General features: G+C 36.2%; 1 protein-coding gene across 2 annotated transcripts in view; it reads right to left on the reverse strand.

Moving 5' to 3' along the window:
* Ly75 (lymphocyte antigen 75) overlaps positions 1-23,590 on the reverse strand; it is an 88,826-nt gene that overhangs the window by 21,364 nt on the left and 43,872 nt on the right. For both annotated transcript variants that reach the window (XM_074070917.1, XM_020181747.2), the window contains exons 14-25: positions 22,282-22,363; positions 19,755-19,823; positions 16,712-16,826; positions 12,730-12,765; positions 11,837-12,012; positions 11,137-11,204; positions 10,774-10,853; positions 9,374-9,513; positions 7,616-7,721; positions 7,140-7,300; positions 3,104-3,233; positions 1,728-1,954 (exon numbers count right to left, since the gene is read on the reverse strand). In XM_074070917.1, coding sequence (XP_073927018.1) covers positions 1,728-1,954; positions 3,104-3,233; positions 7,140-7,300; positions 7,616-7,721; positions 9,374-9,513; positions 10,774-10,853; positions 11,137-11,204; positions 11,837-12,012; positions 12,730-12,765; positions 16,712-16,826; positions 19,755-19,823; positions 22,282-22,363 — 1,390 coding nt within the window. The remainder of the gene's footprint in view (positions 1-1,727; positions 1,955-3,103; positions 3,234-7,139; positions 7,301-7,615; positions 7,722-9,373; positions 9,514-10,773; positions 10,854-11,136; positions 11,205-11,836; positions 12,013-12,729; positions 12,766-16,711; positions 16,827-19,754; positions 19,824-22,281; positions 22,364-23,590) is intronic.

Here is a 23,590-nt window from a genome sequence, read left to right on the forward strand (position 1 = left end):
CACTCAGTATCATTTTACTTCTAAAGTAAAAATTTTACATTGTTACTATTCTATTAAAAATTTTTCAATATCCTTCCCACTGCTTTCAACACGAAATGTTATTTATTAACATCCTGTCGTATCCCAAAGATTTAGGACAATTTATGAAGATACTACATAATAAACAACTATATGGAATATGTTAAAATTAAGGGAAAAGGGAGAAGAAAACCATAGGTGGAAACTGAAAGTAAAATATGAAAAAGACCAAAATCATTAAGATGGGGGGAGAAAGTTACTAAACAGTATGACTCCTATTATTTTTAAAATAAACATGTATACAAAGAATAAGCTAGAAGGCATATAGCAAAATATTAAACTACATTTATCTTTAAGCACTTTAATAACAGTAACTTTCACTAATCAAAGGAGAGAGATGGAGGGGGTGAATTCAAGTATGATGTATTTGATACATTGTAAAAACTTTTGTAAATACCACAATGTACGTCCCCACCCAGGATGATAAAAAAAGTGAGTTTAATAAAAGTGACTTGAAGCTATTGTTCAGTGAAAGTATTGTAAGCACATATGTAATATTACAATGTGTCCCCTACAACTATTACATGCTAATAGAATTTTTTTAAAAAGTGACTTCAATTTTGTTCTTTTAATTTACTATATTTTACAAATTTTCTACAGTGACAATATTTCTTTCAAAAGATTGAAGGCAATCAAAACTAGAAAACGTAACAACGTATTACTGCCCTCACAATAGACACAATGACAGGTTTTGCATAGAACTAAATATTGAAGAGAAAGCAAGTAAAGGCAACGTTGTGAAGGAGTGAGCATTGTAAGCCTGGGGAAGCAGCTCGCTGGCCATCTGGCCTGATCTGGGGGTAAATTTTAAAATACTCAGAGACTAGAGACACTACTTTAAGTGACCACTTTAAAACACCACCTTTAATTGAATTTCTGGTAACAATGCTATTTTCTTCATCCATTCTACAGTTCTATTCTGGGTTTGTACTGGAAATAAAGTGTCTTTAGTCACTTTTCTCTATGCATCCCTAGAGCCATCCTGGTATATTGGGCTGTACCAAGGCTGAGAAAAGAGGCAAAAGTGGCCTACAGTCCTATTGTTTCTCAAAAAAAAAAAAAAAAACCCCTATTTGACTACAACCAAAAAGCTCACTTGTGTATACTGGCTCCTATTTGTAGTACACATACATAGGTCAGGGTTAGGAATTAACAGGAGACTGGCATTCTTTAATGGGCTATGAAATGAATAAGAAGTACTCAAGACAGCTAGCCAGCAACAGCATTTGAGATGTGAAACACTATTCTAATGCCTTTTAGAGCAGCTTAACTTCACTCCTCTAATTTTGAAAATTGTCTTCACCATCCACAACTCTTCCACACACCCACCCTAATTGATTTTTAAGTTCTTCCCTTCTTTTCCTCTTTTCTTTGGCTGAGAAAATATGACAACTCCTGATTCCAGCTCAGACTTTGATTAGGGTAAATAAAAAGAAGTGCTTAATTATTTATGTCCATTAGAACATGTTTTTCATCTAAACAAGAAAACACTAGAACTGTACTTGTGGAAAGATAATTGCCACAAAAAAACCCAAACCATATAATCATGAAACTTCCTGGCATAAGATTTTAATACTGGTTCCTTTTGGTCTACAATAAAAATGCTGCATTCCATTGCCTACCCCTGACAGCTGGAACTGAAAACTTACATCTTGACTGGAGAGTCCAATCCAGAAGGAAGAGTTGAGCTGAGCAGCCTGCACAGAGAGGAAGGCCTGCTGGTAAGGGTCTGTGATGCTCACCAGATGCATGTTTTCTTTCAGACATTCCTGTAGAGCGCCATACCAAGTCAGCATCTTCGGGATTATTTTGTACAGGTTATTTAGATACTTTACAGTTTCCGAAGTATTATGCAAGGGCTGTCCAGCTTCAATTTCTGTAATGAAAGAAAACAGTAATAACAACACTGCCTACACACACACACACACACACACACACACACACACACTACAAATCATAGGACTTTTTTTTTTTTTTCCAAATTTCTCCCCTTTACTAATCTGCTTTAGACATTACTTGCCTATATGTGTATTTTAGATTTGGGTGGGAGAATTAGGTATGACATGCTGTATATCTTAGGTAAAACTGATGACCTGTAACATTTTGTTTTTAAAATCACAACAAGATTTTGATTTGGGAAGAAGAAAAGCTGTAAATAAAAGTAGTGTGCAATAAGATTATTATTTCATGTTGACAGCAATAACATGAAACTGAACTGCTCCACCAGAAAGGTATTTAAAAGTGTCCCCTTACAAAGTTTTCATCTGGAGAGCTACCATGAAAAAATGCAGGAAGCCTCTTAAAAGAGAGTACATTTGAATCACTGCCTTATAGTACTTACCTGAATGAGGCAAGTTACCAGTGTGTGGGGGACAGGTGGGTAAAGATTAATTTAGCAAAAGCTCTGCCAAAGCACAGGAAATAGTTACTTAAGATTCCCATTATGTGACTAAAAACCTCTTCTTAAAGTATTTGTTAAAAACTCATTGTAGGCAATATCTTTTCAAAAATACCTTTTCCAAAACATGAATAGTTTCTATTTTTAAGTACACATTTTACTTTTATTTCGATTATAGGAAGACACTGACAATGATTCATAAATAGTGCTTCATATCTTTTTAAAATTAACAGTGAATGCTATACAGTACTGGACTAAATTAAAAATATTGTTTTTATCATTTCCCCAAGATAATTAACTAAAATCTGGAAAATGCCAGAAAGAGCAGAATTCAGCCATATTCACTCTACAAAATTCAATCATAGCTTACTCTCAATAAACAACTATTAACATATTCCATGATATACTGAATTTTTATATTTAACTAAGTATGGTAATGACACTTGAAGAAAAATCACATTTCATTTGAGATAATCTGCTTCATTGAGTCAATACGAATTTATTCATGCTGAAATTTTAAGCTACATGATCACAAATTTATGCGAATTTATTTATATTTTTTTTATAAAAAAAAGAACCATACATATTTATCACATGAAGTACCACAGTTACCTAGGTAATAGATACCTGAGTATTTCTGACAGAGAGACACAAACTGTCTTTCACTGCAGGCAGTAAAATTCCATGTCCCAGTAAAAGGTGACTTTTGGAGGTTGAGTAACAGAGCACAGTGGTAGTGGGACTCCTCGTCAAAGAACTAAACAGAAAGATAAATACATACATGCAATCATGGAACTAATAGTCTGAAGACCCTAGCAGGAAATTTTGGATTCCAAATTGGTGTTTTCCCCCTGTAAAAACTCCAATGAAGGAATTTACCATGATCTTTCTAAGAAAACCCTGACAAACCTTCAAAGCCTGGGAAAAGGCAATTAACTTTAGATATTAAAAAACAAAATAGTGGTAATATTGATAAATACATTTCAAACAGATAAATAAAACTGTTAGAAATAAGACAAAATAACAATGATACTCTGCTATCAGTTTTGACAATTCAAGTAAGCAAAAAGCATGATTATTAACTCAACCTACTAAACATTTATAAACTTTTTGTAATGACAAACTGTACCATATAACAAAGATCTCATATGAAAGTTTTGATCATATACTAGTCACTATAAAAAAACTCTGCATATTAAAAGCATGTAGATTTAATTCTATAATTAATATTATATATGAAAAATATATTCAAAGAACACTGCCCCTATTATTTTTCTGTATGTTTAAAACATATCACTTTTAAAAATAAGAAAAACAAACTTTTACCAAGAGCAACAAAATAAAAAAACAAACAATAAACACCATGTTACTCAATAAATATTGTGTAGATGTTTGCTGAACTACAGACACTGTTCTAAATGTAGTTGTTATATGATGCTTAATGAGGGGAATATTTAATGAGGAGAATGCCTGGACCATGACTCTCCTAATTGTGCTTCCTGCCTAGCTGGGATGACAGGTGCACACACCACACCCAGCTTTTTATTGGTTGAGATGGGGATCTCATGGACTGTTTGCCTGGGCTGGCCTCTAATGGCCATCCTACCTATCTCTGCCCCAAGGGTTACTAGGATTACAAGTATGAGCCACAACACCAGGCTACAGGAAGGACTTGATAAATTTGCAAAGCAAGAACATTCGCACTTGATGAAATATAAACTATTATGTAATTTACAGAAGTTTATTTTCATTAGAAATAAGAAATACAGGGATGGGGTGCAGCTCAGTGGTAGAGTGCTTGCTTAAAATGTGCAGAGGCAGGAGAAGGGTTGGTAGAGGGGAGGAAGGAGAGAGAGAGAGAGAGAGAGAGAGAGAGAGAGAGAGAAAGAGAGAGATTAGTACAAATTTTTAAGAGCTAATGCTCATTAGAGACAATGTGTAGAGGAGCTAAGAACACTGGCTCTGCAGACTCTTGGACCTGGATTTAAACCTCAGTTCTTCTCACACAGGCTCCATGATCCTGTCTGCCATCACATTTCTAAGATTGGATAGAGACAACATACCTATTTCACAGTATTGTACACATTAAATGAAATAATGTGGAGTTTCAGGCACGTATTAATGGCTCAATGCATGTTGGAAAGCATTAGCATGTTTATGAGGATAGAAGGACAATCAGAATCTATTGCTGACAGGAGTATAAACTGACAAACCCTTAAGGAAAGGCAATTTGGTAACCAGAGCAATTCTCTTAAGGAGGTAACCTGAAATATAAGCAATGATTCTACACAAAAATTTTCACTGCAGTACTAGTTATGATTGTGCAAAACTGGAAACGACCTGATAGCCAGCACTGGGTGGGTAAGTAATGGCATTATCAAGAAAAGTGTGCAAATGTTTAAGTGCTTACCACCCCGATGGTGTTAGGGTTTTGAATTCAGGGACTTGTGTTTGGTAGGCAAACTCTCTTCCACTTGACCAATGTCTCTGCCCCTCCCCGCCATTTTTGCTTTAGTTCTCTTTTTTCAGATAGGGTCCCTTACTTTTTGCCCAGGTCAGCCTCAGCCTCAGACCACATTCTTCTTACTTATGCCTCCGATATAGTTGGACTTACAGAGGCAAGAACAACCACACCCAGCTTGTTCTTTGAGATAGGGCTTCACTAACTTTTTCCCCACCAGAGGCTGGCATTGAACTGCAATTCTCTATCTCTCCCTTCCATAGTTAAGATTATAGGCACGAGCCACTGGGCCTGGCCTCAAGTAGATCTTTTATTAGCTTATATAACTACTTATATGATATAACAGTATGTAAGAAAAGTAGAATACATTAGCACTTATGCTGTGATATCATAAATGTCAGGGAAACAACATATAGAAAAGTTCTAGAATGAAATTTGCTGAAATATTCATTGTGATTAGGGCTCAAGTATGATTTGAAACTCATTTAGTAGGTCATGAAAGCAATTCAATGATCCTGGCTGACATATATGATAATGAAAGAGAACAGGATAGAATAGGGTAGGGTAGGATAGGAAATGAGAATGGAATGGAATGGAATGAAAACATCACTATGTATAATCTTTAAAGGTAGGTACTGTTTCCTGAAACTCTGTTTCAATTCAATATTATATCTATATAGGCTGGCCTCAAACTTGCAAACTTCCTACCTCAGCCTAGAATTACAGACACCACAATACTAAACACATACTCATTCCTTTCTCTTCCCTCTCCCTCTTCCTCTTTTTTGAGGACCTAACCCAGGGTCTCATATATACTAGGCAAGTGTACAAGCACTCACCTACATCCCCAACCCAATATATTTCTTAATATGGATTATGACTGAAAGTTTAAAAGCCACTATCCTAAATTTAAGTAGATACAGGGTTGACTTTTCATGTGTGAGAGTGTGTGTCTTTTATTCTTCTTTAACTTCCACATTTTATATTCTAACCAAGTCTTATTTTCATATTTACTTTGTACATTGTTAAACAAAATTCAGTATTCATTTTGCCAGCAATACCAACTTTTTTTTTTTTTATGTTACTAGGGTTTGAACTCATGGCCTTGTGCTTGCTAGGCAAATGCTCTATCACTTGAGCTATGTGCCTAGCACTTTTGCTTTTAATTATTTTTCAAATAGGGTCTCACACTTTACCCAAGGGTTGGCCTGGGACCTTGATCCTCCTACATTAGTTTCCTGAGTAGCTGGCATTACAAATACACACCACCATGCCCGGCTTGTCTGTTGTGATAGGGCCTTATTAACTTTCTTTTTTTTTTTGCCTCAGCTGGCCTCAAATTGAAATTCTCTGATCTCTGCCTCCCAAGTAGCTAGGATTACAGGCATTCACCATCATGCTAGGCCCTCTTAGTTTTTACTTAGGCTATATTTTTGAAAGTTGACTTTTATATTAACTTACCAGTCTTTGTCCTTCATGCAACATGCTCTGAGTCAAGAAAGTAGTCAGGCAAAACAGTGGGCAATAATATCATGATTTCAAACATAACTATTGTCAAAATAGTACTCTGTTTCCTTCTCTTGTTTCTGATTAAAGAAGACATTCACCAGAAATTAAGTCTGTCTTTGTTACATGTAGTTCTTAGGAGAAAATGATCACCAATCACCAATTTTGTCTTTTTTGCCTCAGGAACTGAGGTTGACCTCACACTTCCCAAATGTTCAATAAACATTTATATCTGTTTTTGTTTCTAACCACTACTGCATATGTTTATGTATTGTGAAAGAAGCACTGTGGAATCTGTGTGCTGTGAAAAACCAAGCTATGTACTTCAGGCTGGGTTATGGAGCACATGTTACTGTTCATGTAACATCTTTATTGTGCTATAATTTACACAGGATGCAATTTGCCCATTTAGAGTAACCACTCAATAATTTTTTGTGTATTCAGAGTTGAACAACTGTTACTCCAATCAATTTTAGGATATTTTCACCTCTGTAAAAAAGACATCCATACCCTATGCCGTTATCCCCAATCCTTAAATTGTCCTCATCTTCCAGCAGCCATAATCTGCTTTTTGTCTTTATAAACTTGCCTCCTCTGAACATGTCGTGTAACAGAATCATATCTTAATCGAATCATTTACAGGAGACTCATGTATTTCACAGCACTGTATAGATTATTTACTCAAATAAAATTTACATTTGTTGGTATACTCAGCCTCCGACCAACCAGCAATGGGTGAAAGTTGCTGTATGTCAGCTCTCTGTTATCCATCCATTTGTTTATTCTTTGATAAGCAGTCCAACGCAGACCAATCCATAAATTAGCTTCCATCTCAGGAAGCAAGGATGTAATAAAATCTATTAAAAAAGAGATTTTTTTTTAAAAAAGCATTTGACTTAATTAAAGATATACTTGTACTAAAATGTCAATGAATACCTTTTGCTTATCTTTCAAAATAGCCTACCCACTCTGTAAAAACAGATTATTTTATATGTTACTTCCCCATAGCCTCCCTAAGCTAACGTGACTCCCAGATCAGCATAAAACATGTTTCTTGGTGGATGTGTCTCAGTGTATTGGGTTTGCCTGGAGCTTGTGAAACCCTGGGTTCAATCCCCAGCACTGCAACAAACAAACAAACAAAAAACATGTTTCCCAAACCATTCTGGTACCTTGTTCACTCTGGCTCAACACTGAAGGGAGGGTGCCGCCATAGGAGTGACAGATGTTGCTAGCTTGAGAAAATGTAACAGACTGGGGTTTGATCTTTAGGAAGCACTGTAAACAAAGACACAAAGGAAGCATTAGATTCCAGACACAAAAAAGCACATAAGAAGTAAATATCTCACTTTTAGAGGGTTGTTAATATTCTACTTGTGAGATATGGAATTTACCAAGTAGTACTGCAAGAATTCAGGTTTAAGACTAGAGGTGTGACTCAAGCAGTAGAGCACTTGGTTTGCAAGCACAAAGCCCTGAGTTCAAACCACAGTAGTACAAAAAAAAAGAGAAGGGTGGGGGGAGGGGAGGAGGAGGAGGAAAAGAAGGAGGAGGAGGAGAATAATTCAGGTTTATACTTTAATATAAACAACTGAAGAGTGGTCTTTAAACTATTACAAAATCTCCCACTTATTGAGTACCTCCTATGTGCTAGCTTTGGTAGTGTTATTTAATTTTCACAATTACGGGGAAAACTGGGATACAGGAAAGTTAAATGACTTGACCCGTAAGCAAAATAGCTACAAAGTGGTAGGGTTCTGTTAAATTTGATTTCAAATTCTGTGCTGTTAATCACCTCTCCAAATCAAGAACCACATTTTAAAGGAAGCATCAGTCTTTCTCTGGGCAAGAGATTTAATTCAAGGTGGTGTGTGTGTGTGTGTGTTACTGGATGCTGAACTCATGGCCTTGCACTTGCTAGACAGGTGTTCTATCACTTGTGCCAATCCCAGCCCTTAGCTCAAGTTTACATCAACTATGCAAATTATCAGAGCCCCAGTTCATCTTGGGGAATTAAAAAGATTGTTTTCATTTTTAGAAGTCAAAATAGGGCTGGATGTGCAGCTCAGTGATAGTACAATGTACAAGTTCCTGGGCTAAACCTCTAGCACCAAAAAACCAAACCAAACCATAACAACAACAAAAAACCCTTATATCTAAAGTAAAAATGTACCCATAAATTTACCACAGATGTCTTCAGCTGCCAAACATATCTCTTACTTTTTCTTTTTGACATTACAGTTACTTTAATGTGGAGTGGTATGCCCCAAATGATGTTCCTTAAAACATCCTACAAAATATTGTTTTCACAGAGGGGATTAATCTGATTAAAGTATAATAAAAGTTTTAATATACTGTGGTGATTTCTTCTTAGCAGTCAAATGTATTTCCTAACAGATACATATACCAATATGGATTATGCATCTCAAAGAGACAGACACAGAATGCAGCATTTCCCCAACCTATTTAATCATAAAACTGCCATTTGGAAGCAAAATCAACGACTAATTTTTTGTAGCATATCTGTAGTCTCTGAAGAGTAGTTTGGGAAATGCTGATCTAATTTGATTGGCACATGCTGTTTAGATTTTCTCCTTGAGGGGAAAAAGAAAACAGCAGCCAGAAATTAAGTCAGTTTGCTACATGCCACAGAGATTACTACCCATAGACAGATCAACCTCAGCAATTTGAATGTTGGTAGCAATGGAATAGATATACTGTTCCTGGAAAGACCTACAGGCATAACTAACTTTAGAGTTAGCTACTGATATCACCCATGGTTTCTGGCAGCAGAGAGGATCAGGTGGGATACCAACATATGCAGAAGCCATCTTAGTGAAGCTGTGTGATGGACTGCCCTTCTGCCATAGGCCACACAACCAGCATGAAAGCAATCATTGCTTGCACAATGTAGCAATTCTCTTTTTTACCTTATTCTGAAAAAAAATCCAACTCCCAGAACATTGTACTTTAGCTGAAGAATCTGGACTATATTTTTCTAATGAAGATACATTATATTTTTCGCAGATGAATGGCAACTTGGTATTACAGTCTGTTGGTTTATTTAAGTCTGAGGAAATAAAAGCAGAATTGGAATAGTGAGAATTTTTCATTCATAATTTTTTTTAAAAAGAACTATTACTAAAGAAAGGTTGTTATTTTATTTTTATTTTTTATTTTTGGCTGGAGATTGAAGCCAGAGCTTGCATGTGCTATGCACAGGCTCTACTTCTTAGCTACACCTCCAACCCTAGATCTTTCCCACATGGTAAAATATATTCTCCGTTTTTGCTAGTTATTTCCGTGTTCTATTATTACTCATATTGGTAGTAATATTGCCTATAAAACAATATTGCCTATAAAAAAGTACATGATGGAGCTGATGCGGTGGCCCAAGCCTGTAATGCTAGCTAATTGGGAGATTGGGAGGATCATGGTTCAAGGCCAGTTGAGGCAAAAAGTTTGCAAGATCTCATCTCAACCAATGACTGGGCACTGTGGCACCTGCCTGTCATCCCAGCTACTGTAGGAAGTGCAAATAGGAGAATCGAGGTCCAGATGGCCCAAGCATAAAGGGAGGCCCTGAATTCAACCCCCAGTACTACAAAGGAAGAAGGGCAGGGTGAGGAGGAAGGGAAGGAGGAGGAGGATGGCAGGCTCGGTGTAACTACCACACCACCTGAAGAGTAACAAGAAATAGGAAGCATTTGAAAGATAAGTCTAATGAGGGAGACATAAACTATGTTTTTTTTTTTTTCAGTACTGGGGCTTAAACTCAGGACCTTCACCTTCAGCCACTCCACCAGCCCTATTTTTGTAAAAGGTTTTTCAAGACAGGGTCTCAGGAACTATTTGCCCAGGATGGCTTTGAACCACGATTGTCCTGATCTCTGCCTTCTGAGTAGCTAGGATTACACATGTGAGCTACCAGCACCCAGCACATAAACTATGTTTTAGGACCACAGTGTCTTAAGGCAACTGTCTTAAGCTGTTGCCTATCAAGGAAATTAAACCAGCAATATTGAAAAGCACCTTTATTTGCATATGGAATCTGAACTATTGTCATTAACATAAATCAGAATAAGGTGAAGCTGCCATATATATATATATATATATATATATACTCAAAAAGAAACAAGAGGGCTGGGGGCTTGACTCAAGTGGTAGAGCACCTGCCTAGTAAGCATGAGGCCCAAGTTCAAACTCCAGTACCACTTTAAAAACTAAAAAAGAAAAAGAAAAAAAAAAAGGAAACAAAAGTAAGCTAGTAGCTGAGCCTGAAGTTCACACATTACATAATCAACATTAAAGGATCTGGAGTTAACTTTACCCATAAACCAAGTCTTGGCAGACATGTGCAAGCATTCCTCTCCAAATGTCATAGGAAAGTGGTGCCATGGATGTCGTGAGCTGAAAGTAAATAAGGGATGTGACAATTCATAGTGTATTTAAATCTTCCATTCTTTTTTCTTCTCTAAGCTATTTTAATTTTGAACTTAATGTTAATGCCATCATTTTATACCATCTTTTTCTTGTCATTAACATGTAAAGGATCTTGGTTTTTCTAAAGTAGGCAGTTTATGGATTGGTGTTCAAAATGTTTATAAATAGTAATCCATTTAGTCAAAGGTAATCTGGGACTGCTTCTTTAAAGTGATAAATTTACAAAGGCAGAATCAATGATGTTACGTACTATATAAAATAACGATCGATTGGCTGTTCATTAGTTCTCACCCACCACTTCTGTTCATCACCAGATATCTGAAAAACAAACCAAAAATCCATCCTTACATGTGCTGAATTTTCAAGAAGACTTTATTATCACCACAAATCACTAAAATTTCCAGATATTCTATTATCTGGTCTCAAAAATTACACAAGCCAGGATTTTTCACCAAAAAATTAATTTGACAGACCCTATTTTATATACTTATAGGTTCTAATGCAGGTACAGAAAATATAGTTGCTATCATTGTAGGCATATGCTACTGCAAGTAATGAAACATACATGTTAATTGGGCATGCAGTAAAGTAACTACAAATTTTAAAATATACAATTTTTCTGCCCCAAAGCTATTTTGCATATTTACTTATTATTAGAATCAGAAACTTAACTATGAAGCTTTTAGTTAAAAAAAACATAGTAAGGAATTAGAATCATTTTTATTAGCTACTGACGCTCATGTCATAAACTGGTATTTATCATTAATTGTATACATTTAAAAATATTAAGCAATTCTATTTAACTTTTCAAACATGAAATAATGAATTCAGATGTTAGAAGGAAAATCTTACTTTAGAGAAACATTTAATCTTTGTAGATTTTAGAAATATTTTAATAGAATAAACATGAAAATAAGAACTATATTTTAAAATGAGTTCTTTTAAATTACATTTCCTATTTTGTTTTTGATGGCTTTTAGTCCTGTAAAAGATGTTATGGTAGCAAGAAAGCTGTGATTGCTAGCACAATACAGGACGGCTTCTTCATAGTTCAAGTGAGGATCAGCAACAAACCAATATTCACTTCCTTCAATTATAACTGGAGGCCCATGAATTCCAGCACGCTCTAGAGAAGAAGATCAGAGTTACAACTGTGCCGACCAAACCATACCCTCTAAGCATGGAGTAATGCTCAAAACTAGTCATAAGTAGTAACTGCTATGGTTTACATAGTATCCCCCAAAAGCCCATGTTAAAAGCTCAGTTCTCAGTCCATGACACTATTTGGAGAGGGATGGAACTTTTAAGAAGTAGCCTGGTTGGAAGTCTTCTGATCAGATGAGGTATGTCCTTGAAGGGGATACTGGCACCATGGTGACTCTTTTTCTCTCTTTTGCTCCCTAGCCACCATGAGGTGAAGAGCTTGTTATAGCACATGCTCCTTGCCACAGAATGTACTTTCTGCCTCACCAGATCCAAAAGTGATAGGGCCAACAGACCATGGTCTGAAACCTCCAACATAAATCTTTTCTATTTTTAAGTTATTATCTCAAGTGTTTTGCTAGACTAACAGAAAACTAATGAACATGGTAAGCCATGGAGATTCGTGGCTCTCGTTGGGGCAGTGTTGATTGCAAGGAACTAAGGATTCCTGAGCTAGTGACTCTGCTATTCTCCTGTAGAGAAGGAAAATACAGTCTCATTGTCTCAGCCATTCCATCCACTCCCCTTCATTTTATTTCACATGAAGATGTGATAGAGATGAACCTGGCACTTAAATAATTAACCACATACATTACCAAAAGAAAACAGTTTTGATTAAATTTCAGTTTTCTTAACTCACCAGGATTGTACCAGTCTGGTATCTTTGGAATACTGCCTACATAAGGAAGAAAGCAAATGGCTTAAGTTTAGTACCGGATTACAGATCATGGCTTACCATAACCGGGGCCTTTCATGTAGCTCCAAGGGACTTATAGACTGTAGAGGCTTATTCATTTCTGACCAAACCATTTCATGTCAAATTAAGATCATGTGAGTTGAATTTTATAGATCTTATCCTAAAGCTGCTTCAGTGACAGTCAAAAAAGCAGATCTGCTAAACATTAATAAATTATTACTAGTAGTCTATGGCTGGGGATGTAGATCTGTGGTCAAGAGCTTGCTTAGCATGCGCGAGGCCCTGGCTTCAATCCCTACACACACACACACACACACACACACACACACACACACACACACACACACACAAAATTACTAGTTGTGTTTTGTTTTTTTTTTTGTTTGTTTGTTTTTTGGTAGTACTGGGGTTTGAACTCAGGAATTTGCACTTGCTAGACAGATGCTTGAGTCATGCTTCCAACCCTTTTGGTTCTGGTTATTTTGGAGATAAAGGAGGCCTGGACTGGAATCCTCCTATTTTATGCTTCCCACCATAGCTAGGATGACAGGCATGTACCACTGCCCCCAGCTATTGGTTGAGATTGGGGTCTTGAAAACATTTTGCTCAAGCCGATTTTAAACCATGATCCTACTGAACTTAGTCTCCTAAGGAGCTAGGATTACAGTTCTGAGGCACCAGTGACAGTCAGTAGTCTTTCACTTTGTATCATGGAAGTCACAATCAGGACTAGACAGAATAAATATAGCTAGTAATTAGAAAGAAAAATGAGGAATGATGATATTGTAAATATTACACAGAAGCACTAAGGGGTACACAGTGTTATAGGATTAGGTGATTTAGGAACAAGTCTCTATTCTAATGAAATTTGAGTAGTTGTTCTGTAAAACTGGAGTGATATACTCCCAAGAGGGCATTGGAAAAAATGAACAATGATTCACTATCTAACCTTTTGAAAAGGTGAAATAAAGATAGGAAGAAAATAATAAAATTTCCTTTGGATTCCTGAATGGGAGCAGAGAATTTGGTATGCTAGGTAGATTAAATGTTTTGTTGTTGCTGTTCTTTGGATGAACTATTTAATTCCCTGCCCTTCAATTTTCTACTTGGTGAAAATGAGGCCCAATTCACAGTCAGTGTGAGGATCACATGGCTGCCCCTAAGAAATACCTGGGCAGCGCCAGGCACAGAGCAGCTTACACAACAACAACCCTGGTTACTTCCTGTCCCCTTTCCCTCCTGTTTGTGGATTGCACTGGTTTCAAGTCAAAAGTATAATTAGATTAATCTTAGAAATGACAGGGAAAATAGCTGTTCTTAATTTTGCGGTCATTGGGCCTAATGCATCAGCAGCACCTCTGCAGAGGACTAGCCGTCTATATATCCAGTATCACTGGTTTTTCTCTCTGAGTCAACTCTCTCTGTGTTGGATAATTTCCATCAAGGGGACTTTAAGTCAGTTAAAAATGTACAGTCAAAGACTTTTGTGTGCTCGGGAAGGTATACCTAACCTCTAAGTAACTTCAAATTAGTGGGGAAAGCAGAATGCAAGGTGTTTTTTGGTTTTTTTTTTTTACACAAGATTATGAATATATATGCATAAAGCATCAAGAAATATAATAAAAATAGCTGTGTTTACATAGAGGTATTGTAGGAAATTTCCCTGACACTATTTTTATGAGTCTTATTTTTGACAATTTTCTCAATTAAAAAATACTTAAAAAGAATATATATCCATAGAAATTATGGCTACTTAAAAATTTATAGGCTGTCAAAATATCCCTTTTAGAAAAGAGACAACTAATTAGACTCAGGTAATAAAAAGACAAAGAGAGGCTTGGTGACTTTTTCTGAAAAGGAAATTTTCTTTAAGAAAACTAGAAAAGACAGATTAATACAAGCAGACTTTAGCTGCTCTTATAACCAAGAAAAATATCCAACTATTATTGTATACATTGTAAACACAGAAATTTAGGTACTGTCAAAGGAGAGTTAATAAAATATTTAAACCCTGGATCAAGATGGATGTGGTGGTATGGGCCTATAATCCCAGCTACTCGGGAGCAGAGGTAGAAGGATATCAGTTCAAGGTCAGTCTGGGCAAAAGTACAAGGCTCTGTCTACAAAACAAACTAAAAGAAAAAGGGCTAGGGCCATGGCTCGAGTGGTCCAGTGCTTACCTGGCAATTCCTAGTACTGCAAAAAAATAGAAAAGAAACCAATCCTGGATTAAGCAATCATTGCTATTGCTTCAAATGACTGGGAATTGTTTCAAATGATAGGGAGTTATTTAGTTTTTATTTTGTTTCTTCATGGGGAAAAGGGATACCATACACACACACACACACACACACACACACACACACACACACACACACACACATGTATGTATATATGTATGCTCTTATACTATTAGGGAATAGTATAATAGTTACTGGTTTGTCATTTCTAAGGCTACTCTTGTTTAAACTCTTGGGTCTGATCTACCACTCAAACAGGAGATTGGGGTACCAGCTACCGATGAACACACCTTGGAGGGAACAATGGTTCTTTCTTTTTTCTTTCCTTCCTTCCTTCCTTCCCCCCCGCCCTCCCCCCTTCCTTCCTCCCTCCTTCCCTTCAGGCTAGTTAATCAAATAATCAGGAATAATGAGGCATAATTTCCTCTTTAGGAAACCCCATCAACACACACACTGGCATACACACACACTTTTACTGGTGCCTGACAGTCTGCCTTGGTGAGAGACTTGTCAGTTGTGCCTAACATCACATTGGAAGCTATGCAAAGGCAACTTGATGGTCCTTTTTAGGAAAAAGAATGACTTTGAATAGGCAACTCCATGATGCAAACTGAGTTCTTTGAGAGTTTATAGGAGGAAATACCTTTAGTTTCAATATTCTGCTTATATTCAGTTCAGAAATTCATTTCAGAACTTTGTGTGTTTTCCACTATTTAATTGATCTTATGCTTCCTTAACAATAATTTGTGAAGTAAAATTTTAAAAATATTTTTCTTAATATTTCTATAACATTTTCCTAGTAAAAAGCTAAATAAAAGGATGTCTATTTCTTTCCCTCTCTCTTTCTCTTTGTTTTTTTCCTTCAGTGCTGGCTATTAAACCCAGGGAATTGTGCATGTTAGCCAAAGCACTCTACCACTAAACTATATTCTTGGCCTTTGGTTTTTTGAGACAGGGCCTCACTAAGTAGCCAGACGGTTGTTGAATTTGTAATCCTCCTATTTCAGCCTCTTGAGTGCTGGGATTATAGATATGCGCTACCACACTTAACCTCCTTTTTTTTGGTCACTGATGGCTCTACTACTAATCTAACTGGTTTCCTGAATGTGAACGTCTATAAAGTATCAGCAGTTTTAGAGATCATTGAAATAGCTTCTAAATTTTACATGTACCTGCCAAATTATGATTTCTTGCTTCCTGCCTCATTCTTCTCAATTATTTTCATTTTGTTTTTAATTTTGGGAGAGGGGTATGTCTCAAGTGGTAGAGTGCATGTGTAGCAAGCATGAAGCACTGAGTTCAAACCTCAGTTTTGCCAAAAAGAAAAAAAAAAAAAGGAATGTGCTTCATTTTGCATCAAAGTAAAATTTAAAATGATTCCCTCTACAACATCTCTCCTTTTATTAAAATAATCTTTCATTCTAGTATCTAATTTCCCTAAGTCTTACATTCTATTTCCTATACAAATTCTTCCATGATCAGACAGTAATCACCAAATTGCAATAAGCTAGACTTCTACTAGGAGTGGGAGGGAGTCAGGCAGGGCGATACTGAATATATTAACTGCATCTCATAGGATTTTAAAAATTGCAATTGTAAGCTAAAATGCTCTCATAGGTACTGCTAAGCTCAGCATTCACAATGTTAACATAAGAGGGTTGTGAAAAGGAAAAACAACCACTTACCTTTTGGAATTTGGCAGACCCATTCAAGTTTTGTATCACAAGCAAAAGGCCTCAAATAAATAACCTCCCTGTCATCAAAGAAATGCCAGCTTCTTCGCCATGGCCTGTGAGTTACCTAAAGCAGGAAAAAGATGGCAGATTATCTTGAAAATGATGCACTCCTTATGAAACACTGAGCTGTAAGGCCTATGGGCTTGACCTCTACTTAAATTGTAGCACCTAAGACAGTTGTGGAATAAAGGAACAGATGAATTAATGGGATGTTTAAACAGGAACAGCCTGAGAAAAAAGCTTCAAAGAGAACTGATGAAATATATTATAAGGTCATGTTTATGTCCAAAATTCTAATTATTGTCTTTTTCCCTCCTGGTTTTGTTGACATGAAATAGTAGAATCTCGCACTTTTAAAATTCGGGAAAACCCAAACTAGAAAAGAATATTTCAGTGGTATTCAAGCACCTGACTAACCAGAGCAGATCATAAAGTGACAAAAGTCTGGGCTCATGTATATGAAAAAGAACAATGAAACCTGTTGAAATTTGTTCTATGAAGTAGGGAGGGGAGAAGAGCCAGGATGGAGGGAGTGAATCTAATTAAGATACATTGTAAGCACATATGCAAATGTCACAATGAAACCTTCTTATACAACTAATACATGCTAATAATAATGATAAAAAAATGTCTGGGCTCAGTAGCTCACACTCCATCTTTGGTGTTGCTCTATCATTTCTAGGTTTCTCATCCCAACATGACCCAGTGTGGCTCACTGCAAATTCCAGTCAACAAGTAGGAGAGAAAAAAAAGAGGAAGGCATGACCTGGGAGGGATACCCACTACGTTTTGGACTCTTTTCTCATACGGTCAAAATTCTGGTGGGTATTGTGGCAGGTGAGGTAAGAGTCTCCTTACAGAATATTGCCCTTGCTGGGCTTGTTCCTGATGCAGGTTGCATTGGTGTCCCTTCTGTTTAGTTTTTAGTAGGTTTTCAAACCTCTCCATATGTGTAAATTCTATTTACATAGGACATAGTTTATTGTCTCAGTATTCGTGACACTCCTGACAACTTCCTAAACTTCTATGATGTTTTTATCTTTTCTGTGTTTCATTAGGAAGTCTTTAAAAATGGCATGATACTGTAACAGTTTAATATGGAAGAGTTACTTTGAAAACAGTGTTTTCCAATGGCTTTCTCAATTTTTATTTGCCCCAATCTTTCTGTAATATTTCTAATCTTCATTCTTGGGCTACAGAGAGATAGTATCATCAGTGTCTCCTCCCTCACTTAACTTTTACTTTATATATTGGTAGTTCCCTCAAAACTACTTCTTTGCCCTTTGTTTTTTAAAATATTCATTTTTTTCTTTAACTCTAATCTCTAGACTTCAACTTACTATACAATATATCTTATGCCTAGGTTGGATTTGAACTGTTTAAGCTAAAATATACCATATTCTTTATAAACCACTATACCTTCTGCCTATTTCTGTCTAGTCACACAGCACAGTGGTTAGGGTACTGCACCCAGACATGTTTGAGTTTCAATTTTGTCACTATCTAACCGTGGGGAAGTTACTCAAACCTCATAAGGTTCTGTAAGTATTAAGTGAAATAATATATGTAATATGCCTAACTCAGTGCCTGGCTCACAAAGGAGTCAATAAATTATCACTGCTGCCAACACTGCCATCATTATCGCCATCCTTGTTATTATTCTCTCATTAATAACTTTGTTCTGGCATATGACTTGTGTTTTTCCTGTCAGATCTCTTACCCATTGCTATCACGGCTTGTTTAATTGCCCTTATGTTCTGCTAGACTGAAAGCTCTGTGACTATGCTTTATACCTTGTCATTGTTATATTCCCCAGAGCCTCACAGACCCTAAACGTACTGCTTATGAAATGGATAAGTGAGTGAATTCTGCAACGAAAGATGTCTAGTGAGTCTTTTATGTCTTCTAATCCTATCCGCTGCATCTTGAAATAGGTCTCAAGGTAAATCTCTTCATACAAGAGTATGAAGAGTGTGGTTCATGTCACCCTCCCTCAGAACTTTTTTTTTTTTTAAATGTCCTGTTGACTATCAAAAAACATTCATCACCTTAACCTGGCACTGATTTAATTTCCCAATGTTGTTTTTAACACAGCATCAAATGAAACTTCTTGATGTATATTTTGTTCTCCTTACTGCCCTACCCCCTTCCTTCCACTCCCACCTTATTTTATGCCATCTTCTCATACCATTCCCCACTAGAAAGCTTTGCCCTATCTCTCCTGCACAAATTTTGTTTATCCTTAGAGACCCAGTTCAAGTTCCACCTCTCTTTCTGGAAATAGGTCACAGAGATCATTTCCTATTCTGAGTTGTATTAGCCCTTATAAGCCCACTCATTTAAAACTTGTTACTGCATATTAATGATAAAGCTGTCTTTCTTGAATATGAATTTTATTTTCTCAAATTAAGTACAAGTTAGGCTGCTTCAGGATGTACTTATCTCCTGTTCTTACACTGTACCCAACATCATGCTCCACACACAAAAATCACCCCATGGATGTGCTGCCTGACTTGCACACAATGCCAGATTTTTTTTTTTTTTTTTGTGGTACTGGGGATTGAACCCAGGGCCTCAACCCAAAGCATGCACTTTACCACTGAGGTACAACCTCAGCCCCTGGGATGATGGTGATGATGATGATTTGGTGGTTCTGGAGTTTGGCCTCAGGGTCTTGCAAGCAAATGCTCTGCCACTTGAGCCATGTCTCTAGTCTTTTTTTTTTTACTCTTAACTTTTAGGTTATCTTTCAGATAGGGTCTGACGTTTTTGCCTCGGTCCTGGCCTGAACTACATTCCTCCTACTTATGGCCATCCACGTAGCTGGGATGACAAGTTTTGTTTTGTTGAGAGGGAGGTCTTGCTAAATTTTTGCCCAGGCTGGCCTCAAACTGTGATCCTCCTGCTTTCCACCTCCTGAATACCTGGGATTATAGGTGTGAGCCACCTTGCCCTAATGTTTTTAGTGCAGATTTTCCAGTTCTGTACTGACCTTGACAGCAGCACAGTCTCTGATGTCATAATCCTGCTGAAATTCATTTTCCATGATAATAGTAGACACCTGGGAAGATAAGCGAGCCTTGAGAATTTAAGACTGATGTATAAATATTTGCAATTTAGATGTAATTTTAAGCTGCTTTAATAAGTCAAGCATGTTCATCTGCCTCAGAAAAAAAATTTTCCCTTTTTTTTTTAAATCGGGATGCTAAATCATGAGAGGACTTAGAAAATGTCATAAATTTCCAAACAAGGGAAGCCACAGTTTCAGAAGTGGAGGTTAATGGTGTATTAAGTTCACTGTTGGAGTCAGAGAACCAACAGCTTGCTAAAGAGCCTTTTTTTCCCCCCCTTTGCATGTGTTGCAATGCTGGTCATTTGATCAACTAATTAGATTCACTCCAACTTGAAAATAAAAGCCAGGAATCCTGCATTAAGAAAGAATACAAAAGGAATTGATGCAATGATGGTACAAATATTGAATATGTGAAAAATTTACACCTATAAGTGTTATGTAAAACCTCTCTTTAGGATAATACAAGCATTTGAAATAATATGTAAGGAATTTTTTAGGTTTCCCCAAGCAAATTATTTCTTTGAAGAAAGATCCTTTATTTTTTACATAGCTCATGTTTTTAGATAATAAAAATAAAAGCTTTTCATTATGAAAAAAACAATAAAAAGCAATACAAAGAAAAGCTTGGGAAAAAAGTCATTTGTAGTACCCAAAGATGACCTGTGTTTTATCTTTTTGGACTACAGAAAGCGAAACTACACATATGGTTTTTTGTTTTGCTTTGGGTTTTTTGCTTCCTGTTTTGTTTTTGGAGCGCTGGTGTTTGAACTCAATGCTTTGCAATGCAAAGCAGGCGCTTTACCACTTGAGCCACATCTTCAGTCCATTTTGTTCTAGTGATTTTGGAGATAGGGTCTCATGAACTATTTGCCCAGGCTGGTCTCAAACCATGATTCTCCCAATCTCAGCTTCCCAAGTAGGATCACAGGTGTGAGCCACTAGCAGCTGGCTTGGGATCAACATTTTTAGAGTCTACATGTGAATGAAATCAGGCAGTATTTGTCTTTCTGTGCCTGGCCTATTTTAATTAATACTCACACCTCAAGTTCACCCATATTGTTGCTAGTGGTTGAATAGCATTCCATTGTATATATATATGCACCACAGTTCTTTTATCCATTCATCTGCTGATGGACACTTAGGTTAATTCTCTATGTTGGTTATCGTGAATAATGCTACCATAAACAAACATGGGAGCACAGGTATTCCTTCAAATACTGATTTTATTTCCTTTGACTATACTTCCAGTAGCGGGATTGCTGAATCATATGGTAGTTCTATGTTTAATATTTTGAGCAATGTCCACACTGTTTTCTATAAAGGCTACATTGACGTTTCCACAACAGTTTCTTCACACCCTTGCTGAAACTTTTTATCTTTTGTCTTTTTGTCAACAGACATTTTAACAGATGTGAGATGATATCTAATTGTGATATTGATTTGTATTTCCCTGATGATTAATGATCTTGGGAATGATTTCATGTATCTCTGGGGCACCTGAATATTTTCTTTTGAGAAATGTCTATTCAGGCCATTTGCCCATTTTAACAGATTTATTTGTTCTCTTGTTGCTGAATTGCTTCAGTTTCTTGCAAATTTTCGATATTAACCATTTGTTCTTTTTTTTTCAGTACTAGGGTTTGAACTCAGGGTTTAAAACTTGAGCCACTCCACCAGCCCTTTTTCATGAAGGGTTTTTTGAAATAGGGTCTTGTGAACTATTTGCCTGGGCTGGCTTCGAACCATGATCCTCCAGATCTCTGCCTCTTGAGTAGCTAGAATTACACGTGTAAGCCACTAGAGACTGTCTCTTTGTTGATTGTTTTCTTTGATGTACAGAAACTTTATAGTTTGATGTAATCCCATTTGTCTATTTTTGCTTTTGTTGTTTGTGCTTTTGTAGTCATATCTAAGAAATTACTGCCCAGACCTCTATCACAAAACTTTCCCTCTATGCCATCTTCTAGTAGTTTCATAGTTTGAGGTTTTATGTTTAAGTCTTTAATCCACTTTGAGTTGATTTTTTATATGGTGTGAGATAAGGATCTAATTTCATTATTCTGCATGTGGGTATCCAGTTTTCCCAGTACTGTTTATTAAAGGCATTATCCTTCCTCATTGTGTGTTCTTACCATTTTTGTCAAAAATTATTTGGCTATAAATATGTGAGTTTCTTTCTGGGCTTCCTATTCTTTTCCATTGGTTTATGTGTCTGTTTCTATGGTAATACCCTGATATTTTGGATTCAATAGCTTTGTAATACATATTTTGAAGTTCCATGAATGACTCCTTCAGCTTTGTCCTTTTTACTCAATACTGCTTTGGCTATTCAAGGTCTTTTGTGGCTCCATATGAATTTTGGGTGTGGATTCATTATTTAATAATCAACTTACTTGCTATTCAAACTTGCCTTCCATATCTCCCCAATAATTAAGTTTTAACTTACAGGTGTACGATCACTCCATTGCCAGGACCCTTGTAAATCTGGGCTCCTTTTATTCAAACCTATCCACAGCCAACGCTGGTCACTATGTAAAAAAGAGGCATTATTAAAATTTAAGGACAGCACTTGGTAAAAATATTTAGCACTCACATGTTTGAAGTGATTTAGCCATGTAAATTTATTCAGAAGCTCTTGTCACTAACTGAAAAGTACAGCTTCAAGCTATATAAAGAAATCTTTTGAAATGAAACTGAGGCCTTGGCATAGAGAAGCTACAGAAAAAACATACTTTTAAAAACTAATTTTTAAGGGATTTTTTTTGTATAAAAAGAAAAAAAACTATTCTGCTTTAAACTTTAAGAGGAAAAATAATGTGATTATTCCAAGCTTTTACTACAGTGCTACATATTAGATAATATTTTTAGATGGAGTCAAGTACAATGATGAAATTTTTAAAGTGTTTGTCTAATAACACTACCATATTTTTTTCTTCAAAATGCAAACTATTTGGCTGAATTTTCATTAAATAAAATTTAAAAATAATTAAATTCTTATTGCCCATTAAGTTTAAGGTAAGCAAATACTCAAGTATTTTCTAAGTAGCAAAGAAATATACCAAAGAAATATGATGTAATACTTAAGTGACTATACTTAATACTCATAAGTATTATACGTGTATGGCCACTGCATTGAGCTAGGTGCAATGAGGATACAGGTAAGCACGAGACCTAATATCACAGTCAGTGAGACAAGATATGTATTAACAAGGAAAATATGTAAGATCACTTATGAGAGCTACCAAATACACTGTTCAGAGAAAGAAGTGGTCATTGTGGACTATAGGAAATGACATGAGGTTGGGAGGATAGTCTTCAAAGTATGGCTAACATTTCTTTCTAGCCAAAATCTGAGAGATTACCATGTGCCAGTGCTCAGATTGGCCCAAAGGAAAAAAGAATAGACATCCAAGCAAGAATATGTACACAAACATGGATGCAGGAAAACATCCATGTGATCCCTTCTTCTCAAATAAAACTGATATGCTAGACAGGAAAATATATACAGTATAAATAAAAGTTAAATAACTGAAAAAAATTTCCATCTCCAACTCTACTTGAAATAGACCTTAAAATTTATACTTTTTAGGCTTTAATAAGTAGCTCAATTATATTTCATGTAATTTAACTTTCTGTTGGCACATGGTATCAATGACACATGGGTCAGTACATACATATATGTACATATGGATATATATACATCATATGTATATATACACAAGTATAATATAAATATGATACATATTAAAGAAGAG

Source organism: Castor canadensis, chromosome 4 (assembly GCF_047511655.1).
Source record: "Castor canadensis chromosome 4, mCasCan1.hap1v2, whole genome shotgun sequence".
In the NCBI taxonomy this organism is placed as follows: Eukaryota; Metazoa; Chordata; class Mammalia; order Rodentia; family Castoridae; genus Castor; species Castor canadensis.